Source organism: Phaeodactylum tricornutum, chromosome 16, assembly GCF_000150955.2.
Source record: "Phaeodactylum tricornutum CCAP 1055/1 chromosome 16, whole genome shotgun sequence".
NCBI lineage: Eukaryota > Bacillariophyta > Bacillariophyceae > Surirellales > Neidiaceae > Phaeodactylum > Phaeodactylum tricornutum.
Genome location: NC_011684.1, coordinates 583,429 through 598,096, shown reverse-complemented (window position 1 = coordinate 598,096; position 14,668 = coordinate 583,429). Strand labels below are relative to the sequence as shown.

General features: G+C 51.3%; 5 protein-coding genes across 5 annotated transcripts; 3 read left to right on the top strand and 2 right to left on the bottom strand.

Moving 5' to 3' along the window:
• Window positions 1–1,185: 1,185 nt before the first annotated feature.
• PHATRDRAFT_14702 (predicted protein) lies at window positions 1,186–2,004 on the bottom strand (the record flags this gene model as incomplete). Its single annotated transcript, XM_002182530.1, has 1 exon — window positions 1,186–2,004. A coding segment is annotated over one exon (819 nt), but the record flags the coding sequence as incomplete, so codon positions are not given.
• A 2,030-nt stretch (window positions 2,005–4,034) lies between these two features.
• Window positions 4,035–5,339, top strand: PHATRDRAFT_48233 (predicted protein). The gene has a single exon (XM_002182683.1). The coding sequence runs from the start codon at window positions 4,216–4,218 to the stop codon at window positions 5,026–5,028; it is 813 nt and encodes a 270-aa protein (XP_002182719.1). The 5' UTR covers window positions 4,035–4,215; the 3' UTR covers window positions 5,029–5,339.
• Window positions 5,340–6,018: 679 nt separating this feature from the next.
• Window positions 6,019–6,873, top strand: PHATRDRAFT_14771 (predicted protein; the record flags this gene model as incomplete). Its single annotated transcript, XM_002182682.1, has 1 exon — window positions 6,019–6,873. A coding segment is annotated over one exon (855 nt), but the record flags the coding sequence as incomplete, so codon positions are not given.
• Window positions 6,874–8,260: 1,387 nt separating this feature from the next.
• On the bottom strand, window positions 8,261–10,024 carry PHATRDRAFT_38642 (predicted protein; the record flags this gene model as incomplete). Its single annotated transcript, XM_002182529.1, has 1 exon — window positions 8,261–10,024. One exon carries the CDS (start codon window positions 10,022–10,024, stop codon window positions 8,261–8,263), a length of 1,764 nt encoding a protein of 587 aa, XP_002182565.1.
• Window positions 10,025–11,565: 1,541 nt separating this feature from the next.
• PHATRDRAFT_48231 (predicted protein) lies at window positions 11,566–14,578 on the top strand (the record flags this gene model as incomplete). The annotated part of the gene is made up of 1 exon (XM_002182681.1): window positions 11,566–14,578. One exon carries the CDS (start codon window positions 11,566–11,568, stop codon window positions 14,296–14,298), a length of 2,733 nt encoding a protein of 910 aa, XP_002182717.1. The 3' UTR covers window positions 14,299–14,578.
• Window positions 14,579–14,668: the final 90 nt, after the last annotated feature.

Below are 14,668 nucleotides of genomic sequence, written 5' to 3'. Positions count from 1 at the left end.
TTCCCTAGACGGACACGGGTTTTCCTTGGTCGCCGAAACTGTTTCGACTGGTTCCAGTTGAGCCAGACTGTCCCCGATCGATGCCGTTACACGTCTTTTTCTCTTGCGCACTTGGGCAGCTGGATTGGCGCAGTTTCTCGGAGTCCTAGAAAGCGCTAATCCCACGGTAGCTGGTCCGTCAGAGACTTCCTCAGTTCTATTGCGCTCTTGAAACGTAAGAGAAAAATTATCGTCTGCATCACAAAATGAAGAAATACTCTCCGTGTTTTCGCTAAACTGCGATCGGATCTCATCGTCGCTAAGCTCATTCGGCACGTCAGGATCTGTTGTACAGCGTTTTCGGATGTCTCCAGCAAGCAGCCTTGAATTGAAAGTCACCTCAATTCCCAAACTATCTCTGTTTAAGGGAGACGGTCGTGGTTGCGGATCACGGCTGGTCGGTAAATATGTATCGATCCCGTTGAGTGGCACAGGGGATAGAGGCTGTCGCTTTGCGTTGACCGCAAACGATTCGTCCCCACCACAATCAGCAGCTTCTGTTGCGTCCATAGTAGTTGGACTAGACGGCACAGTAGAAGGTGTCTTGCCTACTTTCGAAACGCATTTTCCGGGCTCCACATCTTTTACGTCTTCGGCCTTGGATGATGCATTAACTATCGAGGATTCGCTGGTAGTGGACGCTCTGGGATCAAGCATATCTTTCAACCGTTCTTCTTTCGTCACAGCAAGGTTTGCAGTTAGGAAGACCCGCCCCGGATCCTCATTCCCTCCGCATTCGCTCGATCCCACAATGGGAACCAAGTCCGTCGCAGCCTCATGCTCTCGTCGGCGAGCATCCTTGACGGCTGCACAAACAGGGGTGGTTGGTCCGGTGACGGGAAGGCAGTTTGGTGGCAGTAGAGAGGTCGTCGATGCGGGAGAACGTGGCACGGTCGATTCGGCTGCGACGGAGTCTTTCAAAACGTCGACGACAGCCGTTGCGGGCTGAGTGACGGCGTCGGACAAGGGCATACCTGAAGTCCCAAGCGGCACGTCCGTATTTTCCCCTTGGCTGAACATGGGCTCCACAGCCACCTGCACCTCCTTGCCCACGGGATCAGCGAAAAGTCGTTTTTGTGCTCCCACTACGGCTGCCAGCTGTGGATCGTCCAACGGATGTGTGTGGGTGTCCCCGTCGGGTTGCAGGATCCAATCGTGCTGACAAGCCTGGACCACGGTCCATCGCGCTGCCGGATCGGCCACGAGCAGTCGGCGGATCAGGTCCTGGGCGGCCGGCGAGACGCCCCACCACTGGGCCGTGGGAAACTGCAGAGTCGAGTTTGCGACCGCGTCTATGCCTTCCGATTGCACGTCAAAAGGCGGCGTCCCCGACAACAAAATGTACAAAATTACTCCGGCGCTCCAGAGGTCGGCTTCCTTGCCGTACCGGCCCCGCCCGGCGACGGTGTGTTGACGATGCAAGACTTCCGGGGCAAAGTACTGTGGCGTGCCGCAAAAGGTCCGCAACCCTTGTTCGTCGATCGTTTTAGCGAGGCCAAAGTCGGTCAACTTGATGTGGACGTCATTGTCGGAGGTGCACAACAGAATATTTTCGGGTTTCAGGTCACGGTGTACCACGTTGCACGATTCGTGCAAGTAGTGCACGGCGGCCAGCAGGCGACGCATGACTTGTCGCGCTTGCGTTTCCGTGTATATTCCCTTATCCACGATGCGATCGAACAAATCCCCACCGGGTAGGAGTTCCATGACGAGATAAATCGCGGTTGTCGAGACGTAAACGTCGTAGAGTTGGACAATGTAGGGGTGTGCGAGGGATTGTAAAATAGCCGCTTCGGCTTGGAGTGTGGCGGAGGATGCCGCCGGTTCCGAAGCGGTGGTATAGTTGGATTTGATTTTGATGATTTTGACGGCGCGTTCGTGTCCGGTCTGTCGGTGGATCGCCCGCAGGACTTGTCCGACCGTTCCGCTGCCGAGCACATCGCGAATATCGTAATCCTGTTCGACGCGACGGGTGTGCGAGTACGAAAGGGAGGATAATACTTTGGTGGGTGACGGACGTCGCCAGGGAGCAGCTTGTCGACGGTGTCGGTCATCGTGGACGGGCGAGATTCGGGGTGAATGATTGGCCGTGGCCCTGGCGTTGACGGCAGCCTTGCGTGTGACGGAGGATCGCTTGGACGCACTGCCCAACGATAGCGAGCGACGCCGAGCCGCGTTTTTGGAAGCGGAGTGGAAGGACCACGAGTGGGAGCCGTCACCTCCCGGGGCGTCACCGGCGACGGGCCCGTTCCAGGCGTTGACAAAGACGTAGGTGTACTTTTGAAGGATGGTTTCCAGCGTTTTGGCGGACCGAATTTTTTTGCGGAGTGTGGCGGCCTGTACCAAACAAATTTGGTCGCCACTGTGCAATCGTCGTTTTTCCCCACGTCTTAGTAGAGTATTGGTGTTGATGACGGTTCCGTTGCCACTGGAATCTTCCAACCATACGTGATACGATACGGGATGCTGCTGCGGCGTGGTGAAGGATGTAGTATCGTCTAGCCTGCAGTACAGTTTGCAGTGCTGGTTGGAAATCATACCGTAGGCCCAATCGTGGAGGGCGCGTTCGCGTGTGTCGAGTTCGGGTGATGGTTTGGTGGCGAGGACGTGGCATTTGCTGGTACTGCGTCCAATGACGTATTCGTTAAAGATGTGGGACGGCTGCAATCCGGACAACCCCATGAGTGCGACGGTACCGCTCTCGGTGGCGCCGCTGCGGACACGATGGGTCGGCTCCGCCGAGGAGCGGTCTTGTGGGGAACGGGGTAGAAGCTCGACACTGGTCCCACTGTGACTGGTGGGAGGCAAGAGACGTGCCCAGGGAATCTGTCGGGGATCCGGAGGACTGTACGGAGGCAACGGCGAAGAACAGCAAGTCGCCGCAAAGTCGTCGTCGGCCATTTGTGTCAAGTCGACATTCTGCGTGAGGATTTCTTGCGTCGGTTGGGATTGCGACTGCCACAAAGATTGTGACTGTATCGATGTTGATATCGAGATGTACCGAACGAAAACGAACGTGAGGGACGAGAAATGGAGGGATTTACAGCAGTCAATCGAATGGACAGACAGTGACACGTAGTACGTTGCCCTAGTACAGACAATTGCCATTCTTGAAACAAACACACACACACACTTGTACACGTACCTGACTGTGATTTTCGTGAGACTCTCCCAGAACAACAACGGCGCTGTTGCTTTCGTCGGCTTGCGATGCGACTCGATCGTGTACACTTTGGGGAACGGCAAAGCAAAAGTCGGCATCGTCGTCGTCGCCATCGCCGTCGCTGTCTTTGTAGATACACTCTGGACTCGGTACTTTGTTGGTCGTCGTCGTCGTCATGGTGCAACACCACACCCAAACCGGTGGGGGGAAAACGGAGACGATAATGTACCGTTGCAGCGTCCGCCCACGCCGACTCTGTTGGTGCACCTTGGCCCACGAGTGGTACGAAATCGTCCCTCGCTCGCGCGTGCACGGCGTTCCCCCCCCCCCCGCACCCTCGCCTCCGCACCGTCAGTATGGCGCGATCCAAGCTCCGGACACATCTTGGTACGTCGCATGCAGAACGACGTACATAGTGATGAGTCACAGACGACAATTTCGTATGTCCAGTCCCTCGATACAAATAGCGTATGTGACTAAAAATTAAGACTAGTGTGGGATACCAACCGTTATGGACAATCTTTTTCCTTTAGCTCCGGGTTCCACATTCCGGGTTCAAAGAGCTCCACTTACAGAACTGTCAACAGAGGTATCTTTCCAATACCGTAGGTAGGTTGGTAGGTAGGAATCTGGTACCGCTTTATAGTAGACCTACAGAATCTGGGTTCGGATCTGCCGGGTTCGGATCTTTCACAGTGTGAGGATGTCCGTCTTTGCTTGTCGGTTGTTTGATTGCTACGTAGCTACCGTGCTGAGAATAAGCTAGCTGTACGCGTAACGGTACCAGTACGATTCCATCCACGGAATTCGGAGACACCGCCCCCGCCCAAGACCACCGACGGACCGAACCCGTTGGAAGATTTGTTGCCGTGCTCACGTAGTCCATCTTCTTTCCCTTTCCGAGTCGTCTCTCATACATCCTTTTCCCAGTTGATCGTGTTGCCTTTGGTCGTCTCGTCTCATCCCCCGACTGCGTCTCTCTTCCTCCCCCCTACCACCCATCCTGTTACTCCATGACCATGATACACTCCGGTTCCCTGACACTCCTCTGCGTCCTTGCCCTCGGTGCTTTCCCGGCAATGGCGTTGCTCTCGCCGACTCTGTCCCACCGCGGTTCCAATGGCGCCGTCCAGGGGTCGCCGTCGTACGCGCAAACACCTTGCTCCTTCCCCCGCACCCCTACTCTTCTCTACTCCATGAACACGGACAACAAGAGTTCCACCCCGTCGTCGTCATCATCGTCGTCACCCGTCTCGGACCTCACCAAAATGGTCAACGACGTCGACTTTTCTTCTTTGCTCGACAACAAGGACCAAATCGTCAAGAACGTCAGCGACGGGGAATTCGGCAAACGCGGGGAAGTATACGTCGTCGCCCAGTTCGTTCTACTCGGCGCCATCTTCTTCGGTGGCGTTCCCGTCGTCGGTGACTTTTTATTCTTCCTACTCGGACCCGGACTCCTCCTACTCGGCATCGGGACCACGCTCCTAGGATTGAACGGACTCGGCGCTTCCCTCAGTCCCTGGCCCGTCCCTTCTTCCAACACTCAGGGTCTCGTCCGCGACGGTATCTACGGACAAGTACGACACCCCGTCTACGCCGGACTGCTCGCCGCCGCCGCCGGATTCGCCATCGTATCCGGATCCGCCACCCGACTCCTACTCACCGCCGCACTCTGGTACCTACTCGACCTCAAATCCGATTTCGAAGAAGACGCCCTCGCCGCACAGTTCCCCGACTACGATGACTACCAAACCAAAGTGCCGCAAAAGTTTGTGCCCCAGGTCGTCTTGAACGCCCTCCCATGGACCGTACAAATCAAGTAAAAGGCAATCACCGAGAGCAACCAGCAATCGCAACGCCATTTCCAATACCCCAAACGCGATCCTAAAAACTCTCTGCATTCCACTCACGTGGGCGATTCCACTGCTACCGGGGTTTGCCCAACCCACATTCGGAACCCCCACTTGGCCACCCACCCCAGCACCCATACACTCATTATCACTACACACGCATCGTTGAGCCTACACCAAATATCAACCGTACGAGAAAAGACGTCCCAAACAACGACTATCAATTACACAACTCCGTAAACGCTCAATGCTTATTATACTAAATTGAAAGGAAAGCTCGCCGACTACTAGCACTTTTCAGTCGCCGCCATTATAAATCTTTCCTTTTTCCCCCGCCCCTTGTCTTTCGCGTAAAGCTCTATGTTCCCGACGTTCCTCGCGATCAATCTCATTCTCCTGAATGTCCCCAAATCACCCGCGTTGAGACGGCACGCGACAGTGAGTGGCCAACGAGGTGCGACGGACAGCATCTGTTGTATTCCTCGGCAGACTGTTGACGAGTGACTCCAAGCCGGCGAGCGCCTCTCCACACTGTGAATCTCGGGCTCCCATCCCCAGTGCTGCCTGCGTTTCCATGTGTCGTGGTCGGCTTGCACTTCTTAAATAGATCAGTTGTAATATTGAATAGTTTGCGTCTGCCGAGCTCAACTTGGTCATCCAAACTTTGATTCCGTCTGTCGTCCATACGTCCAGATCCGTCTACAAGACTAACTTATGTTGCACTACAACAGTTGCTCGGTCGAACGGACTGCCCGGTTTCTCACATCTCTCCGCTTTATCGGCACCCACCCACCATCATTCTGTAGACGCACCTCTCCGTCTACCATGGAGCCTTGGCCTTCCACAGAAAATGGTAGCATCGAACAAAGCGAAACCAAAGCCGAAATGGTGGACCTTCCTGGAAATACGGCACTGCGAGAATTCATGGATCGATTGACGGATTCGACGAATGTGTCGAAATGGATGGACTTGCCAACTATTTGCGTCATGGGCGACACCTCCAGCGGTAAGAGCTCACTGTTAAGCAACCTATCGCTGGTGGAGCTGCCGTCTTCGCACAAGATGACCACACGGTGCCCAATCATGATCCACATGAAACGTTCGGGGACGACGCTAGCTCGAGTCACGGTCCAGTGGCGTTCCCACGAGACGGAACGACCGGACTTTGGCGAACGCATTCTTTCCGAAAGCCTCTGGGAGAAGATTCCTGGTATCATCTTGGAAGCGCAGCAATTCGTTTTGACTCACACCGGCAAGGAGGTGGCGCCCGACGTGGTTTCTCTCCAAATTCAGGCACCCAATATGCAAGACCTGACGCTCATCGATTTACCGGGGACGGTTCGTTCGAAAGCTCGGGACGAAAGTGAAACATTGGTGGAAGACGTCGAAGCTTTAATGGACGATTACTTGCGGAACAGCCGTTGCGTGATTCTAGCCGTGGTACCAGCAAACGTAGACTTTCACAATTCCCAAATTATGGCCGACGCCATGCAGGTTGATCCACAGACCATTCGAACCATCCCCGTCATCACCAAACCTGACTTGATCGACGAAGGTGCCGAGAGTGACGTCGTCGACCTTTTGCTAGGGAAGAAAATGACATTCAGCCTCGGGTTTCATATGGTGAAAGGGCGGGGACAGGCTGCACTCGATCGAAGCGAGACACTCGAACAGGGTCTGGCGGAAGAGCAATGTTACTTTGATACGAATGATCCGTGGAAAAGTGTGACGGATCGGAGCGTCTTTGGGACGCATCGACTGCGGGCCAAACTAGGGGACTTGCAAATGGCCATGATCCGGCAGTCTGTGCCGAGTATACTTCGGGAGATCCGACAAAAGCGGGACAAGGCAGCGACAGTAATAGAGGAAATGGGCAACCCACATCATACCATTGTGGATCGACGTCGATACTACCAAGATATTTGCCAAACTCTTGTTGCGCAGTTGAAAGCGTCCCTGAGTGGAAAAGGACGGGGCGTGAAGAAGCCGTCTGGAGCGGCAGCGTTGCACGAAGCTTGTTCGGAATTTATGAACCACATTCGACAAGGGTCACTGGGCACAATCAGGACGGTAGTGGAAGGAGCAAATGTTCTCGTGACGTCCTCGCGCGGATCAGTGCGTGGCCAGGTTGTGCATCTCGATGAAACATTTGCGTGTGTGGACTACGTAGATGATGAGGACATCCACTCCGAAGCGCTCTTTGAATGTGTTGGATTACTGTCTCAAGACGTCGTAGAAAAAGATGATGTCTGGTCTGACGGCTCGAAAGTCTTTATCGCTCGCAACAATAATTTCTTTGATACTTTGCGTAAAATTCCGCTGAGCAGTGTGCGTACAGACCCTTCATGGCTCAAAGAGAAAATTGCGGAAAACCGAACGGATGATCTCGCCTGCTTTCTGAACGTTGACATTTTCAGAAACATCGTTGAAGACTTTATAGAAGAGGACTGGAAACCTCGATGCACATCACTATTGGAGCGCACACGGGAAATACTAATGAGTACGGTTGTTGAATCAATACAACGTTCTGTCACTCCTAACCGCTACCCTTCTCTTCGTTCTTTGATTGAGCGTCTCAGTCGACACGCTGCCGACGAGCTTTTGGAACAGGGACACAGCCAGCTCCAGTCTCATTTGAAGACAGAGAAACATCCTTACACACAGGATCATGTCCTCTTTCAAAGTATTGCTGAGGCTCGACACCGAAGCCTCAAGCGGGAGCTTGAGGTTTCTCTGCGCTTGGATCAAGAGGGAGTTTATGATACACAGGCGATCAAGACAATCATGGATGGCGTCTTTGAACGGTGCCAACAAAAATCTGTTGAAGATCATATGGCGGAAGAGATGGAGATTGTATTGGAAAGCTACGGACAGGTTGCAACCAAGAGAGTGGTTGACCGAACACCCATGATTTGTTGGGAGATCTTTCGCTCGCTAGCCGATGTGATACAAGAGGCACTTTGGAGTACTACGGATGATATGCTCCTGCAGTGTACGCAGGATTCACCCGGTTTCCTGCAAAAGTACCAGGCCATGTCTCGAGAGCTAGAGGAAATGAATAAAGCTTTGGAAATTTTCAAGACCATCCTTTAAAGCAAAATCCTAGTAGTAACGCTTTAAGATGCAAACCTGGAAATCGCGTCAAGAACAATAACAGCAAATGAAATGACAGAGTTGTAAAAAGGTATAAAATTAAATTGCCGGTTTAATTTTCGTCTTCGTCAACTACCGCCTCTTGCATCTTGATTAATTCCGTGTATCGGCCACCCATGGCGATCAGCTCATCATGTGTGCCGCGCTCCACGACCATCCCGCGATTCATGACAATAATTTCATCGCAATCTTGAATGGTGGACAGTCGATGCGCAATGATCAACGTGGTCCGCCCTTTGCCAACATCTTTGAGGTTACTCATAATATCTGTTTCCGTTTCACTATCGAGGGACGACGTTGGCTCGTCGCACAATAAGATTGGGGCGTTCTTTAAAATGGCCCGAGCAATGGCCACGCGCTGCTTTTCACCACCCGAAAGTTTGAGACCACGCTCTCCCACTACCGTTTCGTAGCCATCCGGAAAACTCATAATCGTATCGTGTATCTTGGCCTTTTTGGCAGCTTCAATCACTTCATCCCAGGACGCGCTCAAATCTCCGTATTGAATGTTGTACGCGATGGACTCGTGAAACAGAACGGTATCCTGCGGAACAACAGCTATGGCACGTTGCAGAGAATATTTCGTCATGTCCTGAATATCATGACCACCGACGGAAATCAATCCTTGATCAGGATGGTAAAAACGATAGAGTAATCGGAGAATTGTGCTCTTGCCGCAACCGGAAGAACCAACGAAGGCGACTGTTTTGCCTTGAGCAATGTCCAGCGTGGTGCCGTTCAAAATTGGTCGTTGATTCGCTGCAGTTGGGTAAGCAAAGTGTACGTTGTGGAGCGCAATCGAAGTTCCCATGGTACTCGGATCATAAGAAAGCGCATTTGGCTTGTCAACAATGGCTGGTATCGTGTCTCGCAATTGAAACATGGCTTCCATGTCCACCAGTGACTGTCGCACCTCCCGATAGACGGACCCAATGAAGAAGAGTGGGACGGAAAGCTGAAACAACAATCCATTCACGAGCACCAAATCCCCCACGGTGGCTGCGCCTTCCACAATTTGCTGTGAAGTCAACCACATGACCGACGTCAAACCCGCTGAAAAAATAGCCGCTTGCCCAAAGTTCAACAAGCTTAAGGAAGTTTGCGACTCTAGTGCTGCCTTTTGGTATCCCTTGAGACTACTTTCGTAACGCTCACCCTCGTATTGTGCATTATTGAAGTATTGGACCGTTTCGTAATTAAGCAAGGAATCAACCACGCGTCCACTGGCCTGGTTTTCGAGTCGATTCATTTCGCGACGAAATTTCGTTCGCCAGGAGGTGACTCCAAGGGTAAATCCGGTGTAGGCTACCACGGTCGCCATTACGACACTGCTATGCGCGTAGCCAAACTGGTATCCCATCAAGGATGTGACTATACCGACTTCAAGTATAGTGGGAGCAATATGAAAAACCATGGCGTTGAGAGTAAAGGAAATCGAACGTTGTCCTCGATCTAGTACCCGACTGAGCTGTCCCGTGTTCCTGGAAAGGTGAAACTGCATATCAAGTCGATGGACATGATCAAAGACACTCCGCCCAACGTTTCGAATGGCGTCTTGTGCAACGTGCGCAAATACGGCATTCCGCCATTCCTGCAAGCCCGATGAAGCGATGCGTGAAAGCCCGTACCCGAGTAGAAGGAATACTGGTACTCCGGCAGCTACGGAGGCGGAAGGGTCCGCCGCCATCATCGCGGTGGCTGCTTCCGTAGCAGTAGCACTACCTTCACTCGTAATAGCAGCTCCAGACGGCAAGTCGTCCACCAAATGTTTGAACAGGTACGGTACTTGAATGGTGACGACCTTGCCACCCATCATGAGACCGAGCGAAGCCAAAACACGTCGTTTGCGACTTGTCAGTTCCGGATCATTTTGTTCGTTGGCAGGCCATACGTGCTGCGTCATGGTACGAAAAATGCGTAAATTCGTTTCCGCGTCGGATGGATCGCGCTTTGTACTCGTGTCGTTTTTGTTCATTAAGGAACGTTTGTGTTCGTTAGCAGAGGTCGACACAGCTCCGCCGTACCATCGCACTGGTCTCACTGTTGCATCTCGGGAACGATGAGCTCGGGCAGAAACATATTTCCCATAGAGGGGACTACCAGGGACGACGGTAGCAAAGGATCTACCTTTGGAACTGTGGCTAAAGTGTTTACCATTGCACCAACAAACGATTGTACGCATATCACGGACCCTCGATGCGCTGGATCGAATTGCGCCGATTGCGCCTCGCAGAGGCTTTATCATAGTAATGCTTTTGTTGCTGCCGTTCCGTCGATTTAGCCGTTCTCTTCTCTAAGAGTATAGAGGCAGTGAAACAGTAAATGAGATTTGTGTGTATGGGTAGTGTGTTGGAATAACGTAATTGTTAGTGCGTGCTTGGCCAGATCGAGGAAATGAAGAAAATAAGAATTGATCGCGGAAAAACGTCTTCCACTTGAAACACGCACACCGAGACTTCGACGTCGCTTTCGTTCTTATTCCACTATTGGGTACGTCTAACCCACCCGAGAATACCTGCCCGTGAAGATTTTCTTTTCTTTGACAGTGAATGAACAATAAATTTGTCGATCTAGATAAGCTATCGAGAATGCCGATACGGATCTACTTTCCACACGTTTTAGCCCGAAAGGGCTAATTGACTGGAAAAGCCTAACGTATTGTAAGCAACCAGATATTCGTGGTTTGCGCAGAATAAGTGTTAGGTGGAAATGTACCGTTTGAATGAGAGGCAATGCGATCCATGGCGAACTTGCCAGCCAGTAGTAATGTATTGCTGTGAGATGTTATTTGAAGACGCCTCTCCATACTCGAGTAGCTTATGTAAGCAGTGCAAGAACTATGTTTGTTGTTGGAATTTACAGTTTGTTAGCTTGGTGGGTTGTCGGGAAAACTCCACTTCCATTCGTCTACTGATTGTGAGGTAGGTTGGGCGTTGAGGCCGTGGGACTGGGTGGTTGGGAAGTACCGTAGCTTCTCCCTATTTCTCTTAGTAAGTCACGAATCTACAATAAAGATGTCGTCAAAACCCTCTCAGCTTTGGGAACAAAAGAGTCTGCACTCGTCCATGGCCCATCACTCGAGCGAGAAACGCTCTGGGCTTACAACAGTGTGTGTTATGAAGAAACAACCTCCCCGAAACGTACGTTGGTCCCCCTAATTGCCGATACGGCACTCTGACACCCGAGCCCAATACTGAGTCGAAGAAAAGAAATACCGTCTTTCTCATTGCACGAGGCGATTTCCAATCGGTGTTATCCAACGAACAGGCTTGTCCTTGCTTAAGCGCGATCCAACTATTCCTAAAATCGTCGAATCTGTCGTCGCTCTTGTAAGACAAAGAAGGTCTTTCTTACTTGATGACTGATACCGATGCAAAAGCTGTTCAAAGGGCCGTCGATGGACTCGCGAAAGGGACAGAAGCCATTCTGAATCGCTACGGAAAGCAATGTCTCAAACGTCCTACCTTGACGCCGATCTCAAAATCCCAGCGATCATCCATTCAAGAAATACTACGGCACATGTCGCACTGTCTTACCGTCCTTGGTCAAAAGCAAAAGTCACTTCAAGCTGCGATCGATTGCACCGAACAAGACGTTGTACCATTCATTTTACGGCGTCTCTCCGCCACTGCTCGTGGCCCAGCACCAGAGCATCAACGAAAGCAACGTGTCCAGTTACTACAACACATTTTTCAGCAGCTTGTTCGGCTACGGGATGGTCTTATCCTGTGTGTTTCGGGCGAATGTCGCCACGAAGCGGATATCCGGAAAGCCCGCACCAGCCAAAAAAATCAACGCTGGGCATCGCACCTCACCCAAGCTGGTAGTACCCGCGACGATGGCTACACGCAATTGTATCACGCCGATTGCGTATACTCCGGTGCATCGTGGGACGAATTCATGGACAGTCGCAACGGCTTGCAAAAGCGTCTCCTCGAGGCCTTGCGGCCGTTCGTGCCAGCATCCAAACGGGAAACGCTATGGGAGGATCTGATGGAAACCAGAGGCCAGGCACTCGAGATTTTGCTAGACGAAACGGAAATCCGTATGCAATCAATACAGCAAAGACTATCTGCTTTGGACAAGAGTCTCGCCTCCGGGATTGCCGCGCGACTTCCAGGTGCTTCCGCGCATCTCACCATGGCCGACAAGATGGAAAAGCTGGAAGTGAGTATAGGAGGCTCAACCTTTAAATTCGAACGAAGGGCCAATAACTTTCAGATTCATGACATCCACGGGGTGCTACCTAGCTCGTATGCACGTAAGGACTGGAAAGACACTATGAAATTGCCTTCTAAGGCAGATCCCGTGAATCAAAAGGCAGGAACAGACAGTTGCGCTGGGTACAATAGTCACAAGATAAAGCGTGTTGACAAGAAACGCAGACGAGCCATTGAGGAAAGCGACAATGAGGGTTCGATCCATCAAAGTACGACCCATGACTATTCAATTCAGCGATCGTCAGGCTTGGTTGTCAAGGTACAGCAATCTAGAGAAAATGCTGTTGAAGCTGCCGATCAAAACAGCACCAATGTTTCGTTGCGGGATATCAAACAGAGTATGGGCGTAAATGTGGAGAATCTAGCTGCCGCCCGGGATACTCTGGAACAAGAAGAATCCAATGCGACTCGAGATGCCGCAATCGTTGACAAAGCCACCACAGATGATATTTGGGCGGAGGAAGAGCAACAAGTTACGCTGCAAACTGTGAATAATTGCAGGCAATTACGGATTGTGCTACGAAGAATGCTGAAACGTAGAGACGTAGATGATGAAGACGCAATATGGGATGCGCGTGAGTGTTTGCGGGAATCTTTGATGCTTGCTGGAAATCGTCTCTTGTGGCCTGTTCCGGATGGGGCTGCCAATAAACTGAAAAGGTGCCAAGAACTGGAACAGGCTAGGGCTCTTTTCGTTGAGGCTTTATCGTGCGTCGCCAAACAAGAACCCCTCTTAACGATTATTGCAGAACGCCAACGTGATTTTGAAGTAGATACCGAGCTATACAGGCGGACACTCGGGCTTTTAAGAGGGAAAGCTCAGACAAATGCTGGCATTGCTTTGATCGAACAAAGCAAGTGTGAAAGTGATTCAGATCGCAAGCTATGTCTTAGGAATGCGATTAAGGATTTAGAATTGGCTGTGGAGAGTACAAATGCACTCGTTAGCTCCAACGCAATAAATTACGATTGCCACAGCAGAGAGCTTCTACTAGATATCCTGCAAGGCTTGAATTTGCGCGCCCTTGCTCTCAGATGGATGGCATCCGCGTTATGGTATCAGGAAAGACAGACAGAAGCGGCTCGGGTGTTTCAACAGGCGGGATCGATGTGGCAAAAATGGTCAGAAAGAAAGATGACATTTAGAATCGACGAGGAGCTTACGAAGGCTGAATTTGAGCTTTATACTGAATGTTATAGCTCATGGATGACTCTGGCTGACCTAGCTTGCTCAGACTTGGAAGGTATTCCCATACACCCTACACGCGTGACTTTGATTGACAAGAATGATTACAGTTTCGGGTTCGTCGTAAAATCTTTTGAAGAAGCCATTATTTTGAGCAATGACATACATCGCACTGCACATACTGGTATGTGCAATACGACAAAAAGCGGAGATCTCTGCGAGATAAAGGGCAAGGAGGAGCTCACCATTGGTTTGGAGGAAATTCGATTATGGTGGACTCAGCGGAAGGCGCTGCTGCAAAGGCCTATCAATACACGGGTCGGTGAAACTACCGCAGACTTGCCGAGAAGCGACTTATTTTCGGGCGGTAGGAATGTACGAAGCGGCTTGCCAAAAGGATTTTTTGTTGTAAACGACCATTCCACTGGTCGGAGCGGGAAAAAAGGAGGTAAACCTCGTCAACAGAGTCAAGGCCGCTCGGCAAAAGAAAACGTCGCCCCGCTAGGGGTAGAGAAACGTCAACAGAAGTACCGACGGTGGGGTGATCAACTCCTTCCGCAAACCGTCAATGAAAAAGGGGAATCGGTACCAAAATATGAGTATCCAGCTATCGCGCCTGCCATGCCACCTGAGATCCGTGAGATCTGGGACCAACTTCAGCGCGAATGCGCCAGTGACAAATAAGAGGGCACTCGCGTAGCGAAGACTGTAAAGAGATTGCCTTAGATGCAGGGCGATCAGATATGGACGTAAATAATAAAGTATGCTTGAAGACTTCAAGCGAAAGTACAGTATTTCTATTAGCAGCAAGCGTTCGAATCCGACTGCACCATCGATACAACAATATGTCTGTTTGAGCGGCATTGCGGCAATTAGCTCATTACATGCTTTTGATTGATACAAATCCTGGGGAATGGGAGATCCAAAGCAGGTCAGTACATATTGAACCCCCTTGCCCTCTTCAAGTGGTATAACCTACTTGACTGTTGATCGTACACGTCGTACTCCTCATGGTCGCACAATGAGAGCCAAACATTGCAAAAACCCAATTTGA

What these genes read in the sequence shown, in the direction of transcription:
- PHATRDRAFT_48233 (XM_002182683.1), top strand. Translation starts at nt 4,216, where the DNA reads ATGACCATGATACACTCCGGTTCCCTGACACTCCTCTGCGTCCTTGCC.